This window comes from Carassius carassius, chromosome 10 (assembly GCF_963082965.1).
Source record: "Carassius carassius chromosome 10, fCarCar2.1, whole genome shotgun sequence".
NCBI lineage: Eukaryota > Metazoa > Chordata > Actinopteri > Cypriniformes > Cyprinidae > Carassius > Carassius carassius.
The window spans coordinates 1,045,919-1,051,958 of record NC_081764.1 but is presented as its reverse complement, the minus strand read 5'-3'; the positions used below and the strand labels follow the sequence as shown (position 1 = coordinate 1,051,958).

The window sequence follows — 6,040 nt, the reverse complement described above, 5'->3', positions numbered from 1 at the left end:
ATGTCTCCTCTTTCATCAGTATTTTATATTTTGAGAGCTTTCTCAGAAGGATACGATCTAAAATGTTCAAACCTGTGTGAATTTTTAATTTTTTTATTTTTTGTAAAGTGAATTATTTTTTTAAAAATGTTTCAAAATCAGCTTACCCAGTTGTGCCTTTTCTGAAGGCATAGTTACATTTATTAATATTTAATAATTTAGCTTGAGATGGTGCAATGCAATTAACACTTTTTTTTATTAAAAAAACACTCGTTTCATATAATGAGTCATAATCTGATCATTTTAAATTGATTATACGTGTGTGTGTGTGTGTGTGTTACATATTTTATTTTAAAGTTATTTTAATATAATTATTCATGTAATTATTTTTAATCTTTTCATATTTTAAATCAAAACTACTTATATTGTTTGTTTTCATTTTAATGCATAAAAAAAAAAAGTTTTATAATATGAAGAGCCAAAATAAAACTGGGCCACAATTCCAAATATATATATATATTATTGTTATTTTTTTTATTTATGTAACCTATTTTTTTGCTGTATTTCTGATCATATAAATGCAGGCCTATTGAGCAGAAGTGAAGAAAATTCTTTAAAAAAACATAAAAAATGTTACCTATATATATATATATATATATATATATATATAATTCTGTTCGCTGGGGTGCATTCACCATGTTTTGTAAGCATAAAACACCACAGTTTTAACAATGTAAAAGCATTTATAGTTTTTAATAATGTGCATCTTAACATAAATTAAAATACATACAGTCATCAAGTTAAAATCAACATTCAATTAAAGTAAGAGGCATTTACAGAGATGCTGATGTGCGTCATGAAGTCATGCAGTGTGTTGTGTCCCTGAGCAGCAGCAGATACTGAAACTGTGTTTGTGTTGCTTCTCTGCAGAAGTCACTGGTAGCTGCAGGTCCAGGAGCGCGGCGTCACTAACTCCCAGAAACTCGTCTGTTTGGACACAGTGCATGACAATATGAACGTATGCATGTTAAATATGATTTACAGCATTACTGCACAGAGAACGAGTTCAGATCGTGTTAGTTCAGTGCATGTGGAACATCTTGACCTTGTTTTGGAGCACTGCAAGAAATGCTTGTTCTTAAAGGGATAGTGCACCACAAAAAAAAAAAAAAAAAAAAATATATATATATATATATATATATATGATCAAATTTTTCCCTCATACTCAAAGTGATCCTGCACAAACTTGACATTGTTTAATTTTAAAAAAAAAATTGCGATCTGTTTCTGACAAACAAGCAGAGGAGAGTCTGAATAATTATGGAATTATTTATTTTGAAACATTTAATTAAATGGCAGATATAGTTTACTGTATGAACGAAAAACCAATATTAATGAAGAGCATTTTATAAGAAAAAAAAAGTTTTTTTACTGCAAAATGTAAATTAAATGCAATACTTGCATATTTAGATAATTATTTGTCCCCTGAATTCTGAGTTTTGTTTGGAATAAAAAAGGGTAATTGCAATTTTATATTTCACAATTAAGACATTTCTCCTCAGAATTGTGATTTATAAATGCAAAGCTCACAGCTGCAAGACAAAAAGTCTGAATTGTGAGATCAAAGTCGCACTGACCTTTTTAATTTTTTATTCTGTGGCAGAAACAAGCTTATATCTAATTTTTATTATAAAACGGATAGTTTGGGTCTTTGATTCTGATTGGCTGAGCCGAGTTCAAAGCTGTTATAAATCACTCTATAAACCTTTGTTTACTCTTGTGTGTTGCTCGGCAACCACTTTGTAGCAACCACAACTGTTTCTGAGGAGCTACATTGTTACGTTTAGTGGAATGTTTTTATGAATATCATTACATATTATTTGATGTTTTATTCTGTGAAACCTTACTACGTACATGGAATAACCGTTTTATAAAAGCAATGATCCCCAAGAAGCCATGGTTTACAGTGAATTGATACCAGCTAAGAGGGTTTTCAACAACATCACAGTCTCTGAGGCTGTGTGTAAACAGGGATGTGTTAATGGAGAATGAATGTGTTTTACCCCGGTGCGTGGGCACTGGATCTGAGCGTACCACTCCACACAGTACAGACACACATGGATGCCCTGACCGATGAACAGACACGTCCACATGATGATGTTCCACACCGGACTCTTCCGCTTGTCATTCATGGCGAAGTTGAACACCACTGTAAAGGTGAAAATCAGTCACTGCATTTCTGCATTTCCTAAACCTAGTGAGCTCCCTAACCAGACAGCATGCCCTGTCATCTCTGCTTAGGCAACACGACGCTGTCTAAATACTTAGCCAAAATCATTAGGTAGCAAGGCATGTGTTTGTTTAAAATGATTTATTATAATTATGTATAATTTGTGTTATTAAATTATTTATTTTCTTTCTTATAAATAAATAAACACATGCTTTAAGATTTTGGCCCAATTTATTTATATATTTATTAAGAAAGAAAATCCAAGAATGTACTGTAATGAGTGGGGCAATAAATAAATCTATAATTTATGTTATTAAGTTATTTATTATATATAAGTAAATACATTCCTTACTGCTTCAAGATTTTGGCCCAATTTATTTATTTATTTATTTATTTTAAAAAAGAACGAAAGGAAATACTAGAGTGTAATGCAATGAGTTCAGCAAAATAAAATACAATAATTAAAAAATATATATATATAATTTATGTTATTCAATTATTTATTATAAATAAATAAACACATGCCTTACTGCTTAAAGATTTTGGCCCAATTTATTTATTTATTAAGAAAAGAAAGAAAGAAAATGCAATGAGTTCAGAAAAAAAAAAGAAATTAAATGCGATAAAATAAAATAAAAAAACTGACTTTACAATAAGGTTTAATTTGTAAATATATGTTAACTACATTAACAAGAAATACTAGTGAAAAAAACTTCTAATATAATAATTGTATTAATAATAATAATAAGTAATTATATTAAAATGTACATTTTATTACATTCGCATACATTTATTTTAGATAATGCATTATCCATAAATTGATAGAACGTATGTTTATTACAAACTTTACTAAAAACTGTAGGCAGGGAACAAAGTTTGCAATTCACTTTGTATAAACTTCATCAACTTTGCTCTATAAATCAAATGTGCATGACTTGTTTTGAATCACATTCACTGTTGTGTATGTTTCACACAAGGATCTCTTGCTTTCTCACCACCGATGCCGGCGAACGTGCAGAACATCACCGGGTAGAAGAATCCGAAGCCTAAGGTGAAGGCGTATTCATGAACTAATGCAGAAACAGCAAAAACAGACAGCGTGGCGACCGATCGGAGCCTATGACCCGTCAACTGAGGGATTGAGAGGATTTCATGTCAGAATTATTCAATCATGACATGCATTTAAACCAGGAGAACCAGGAGCATCAGTCCTCACCCAGAGGAAGTCTCTGTAGCCGTAGTAATAAAGCCAGTCGTGTACCACAATGTTCCAAGTGCGATAGTAATTAGCGAAGGATGTCGAGTTCCACCAGTCCTTTTAAACCAATGTGACATACATTTACTGTACAGAATATTATATATTGTTACAATTTTTCTCGTTGTTTTATATATATATATATATATATATATATATATATATCAGTGTACAAACCATAGAAATATTTCAGCCAGAAATTTACATTTGCTCAGGCCCTCGAAGATGTAGAAAGGGTTTGTTTCTTCATCAGGTTTGGATAAATGTAGCATTGCATCAGTGTCTCAGCAGTGAATGGGTGCCGTCAGAATAAGAACTGAAACAAATCCAGCATTAAGATGATTTTAACTCAAATACATAGAGTCTATAATCCATAATAACACTTCCTCCAGTGAAAAAGTGCATCTGCTGTTGTCTCTCACATATTTGTTTAGAGCTGTTTAAACGCTGCTTGATCTGTGCAGATTTCTCTCCTGATTCAGACCAGAACACTTTTTCACTGGAGGAAGTGTTATTATGGATTATAGACTAAAAACATCTTGATGATGGATTTGTTTCAGGTTTTGTCTTCTCCAGATGTTCACTGATGGACTGGAGTGCTGAGGATTATTGTGATGTTTTTATCAGCTGTTAGACTCTCATTCTGACGGCACCCATTCACTGCAGAGCATCCATTGATGAGACACTGATGCAATGCTACATTTCTCCAAACCTGATGAAGAAACAAACTCATCCTATTTATCAGATGGCCCGAGGGTGAGCACATTTACAGCAAATTTTCATTTTTACCAGAACTATTCCTTTAAACGAATGAGATTGCCACTTACTCTATAAAACATGCGGTCAGCGAAACGCAGCATCTCAGCGAAAGCATTGAGCCAACAGTGCAGAAATGCGTAGAAACCCAACATTAACATGAGCATCCCTGAACGTGACAATAAAAAAACAGCTTCGAATCACACAGACTGCCGGAGAATTCAAAGTCATATCATAGGTGAGTTACTGCTTATTGATGCAAGTTTATGAATAGTTTGTACTGATGAGTTCACAGGAAGTGCAGAAACAATTTCATGGTGACAAACTGAGCAGAGACACACAATGTAAAACATAAGTAAGTGTGTCTGTTATGAGTGTAAGTGTGTTTTGTACCTGGAAACGCAGCGTGGAAGAGCGCCAGGATGAATGTCCGGGTGCTGAAGGGCTGGTTGCTCTTGTTTCTGAACACAGGGATGCACAATCGCACCAAGATGAAGTACAGATAGAACAGACTGGCCAATATCTGGGAGGAACAAAAGAACCATCGATTTAAGGTGCATAGGGGAATCGCACGAAATTAAATCGAATAACATATTTCGCATATTCTGACATCTTTCATGACAAACACACTTCCCCAAGAATCTTCAATCCTTTCTTCTACTCCTTTCTTAAGAAATGCATTCGATTCTTCCCTTTAAAAATTGCATTTTCAATCCTGTCTTCTACTTCTTTCTTAAAAATATCTATTAAATTCATGAAGGAATAAAATCACAGCTCATTTGATTACCTTATACACAATCTGAGAGTATTACGATACGATAGATTTAAATCGAATACTTGATAATTGTGTATAAAGTGGAGCTGGGTAGATTACTTACAAATTGTAGTCTGTTACTGATTAGAGATTTCATGATAAAAATTTGTAGCTATTAACGTTATCTAATCTTTGATGTTATTTTACGGTAACTTACTGCAAAAAAAAGTAAAATACCATAATATTATTAATTTTTTAATTATTACAAAAAATTATTTTTTTTACAATTAACTACTGTAATATGCACTGCATTGTGGGTATTCTATGCCATTAACAGTAATTTACTGTAATTGGGAATTTGCGGTACTTTACCGTTTGCTCAAACGCAGTAGTGCTACTGTAAATTGTTTTTGGACTGTATATAAACAGTAGGCTATTTCAGAAAGGAACGTTTAAGGACAATTAGAGAGAATCAATAAATTATTAATAATTCCTATTGCTATTGTGTATGTACGTATATATCCATGTATAATGTAACATACATAGACATACTTTTAATTTTGTAATCGATGCTAAGGTCATATACGTCCAACAAGAGAGTGTGGTGAAAGATTTTATATATATATATATATATATATATATATATATACACAATTTAAAATTGTGACATACTGTACATACGGTAGAGTTTTATAAAAAAATTTTATTTCATTTTTTTTTATTTTCATGCCTGTATAAAACTAATAAGTGCATGTGTGTAACATTCATGAAAAATGTTACAATGCAAAACATGTCTTTATGCAAATTAAAATATAATTATATCTGATATATTATTATATTATAAAATACAATTTGGTAGTTTTCTTGTATTTTTAGGGTGAGGTATGATGCAGATATGTGTTTACGTGAGCGACTTCACCTTCAGAAAGTTCATGCCAACGTAGTTCCACCTGATGGACGGGTTTCTGAAAGAGAACAACAAACAGTGAGGATATTGATTTGTTAGTCTGTAATATAGTTGTGTGTCACAACAAGAGCTGTTTACCGCGGATAGACCTCCCGATAG

The 6,040-nt window shown here is 32.2% G+C and overlaps 1 protein-coding gene across 1 annotated transcript in view; it reads right to left on the bottom strand.

Moving 5' to 3' along the window:
* Positions 1–702: 702 nt before the first annotated feature.
* The window catches only part of soat2 (sterol O-acyltransferase 2), an 11,769-nt gene continuing 6,431 nt past the window's right edge, over positions 703–6,040 (bottom strand). Inside the window, exons 8-15 of the mRNA XM_059559613.1 lie at positions 6,020–6,040; positions 5,894–5,939; positions 4,614–4,743; positions 4,292–4,389; positions 3,426–3,524; positions 3,205–3,340; positions 2,043–2,188; positions 703–966 (exon numbers count right to left, since the gene is read on the bottom strand). The exon at positions 6,020–6,040 is cut by the window's right edge and continues 64 nt beyond it. Coding sequence (XP_059415596.1) covers positions 913–966; positions 2,043–2,188; positions 3,205–3,340; positions 3,426–3,524; positions 4,292–4,389; positions 4,614–4,743; positions 5,894–5,939; positions 6,020–6,040 — 730 coding nt within the window. The 3' untranslated portion in view covers positions 703–912. The remainder of the gene's footprint in view (positions 967–2,042; positions 2,189–3,204; positions 3,341–3,425; positions 3,525–4,291; positions 4,390–4,613; positions 4,744–5,893; positions 5,940–6,019) is intronic.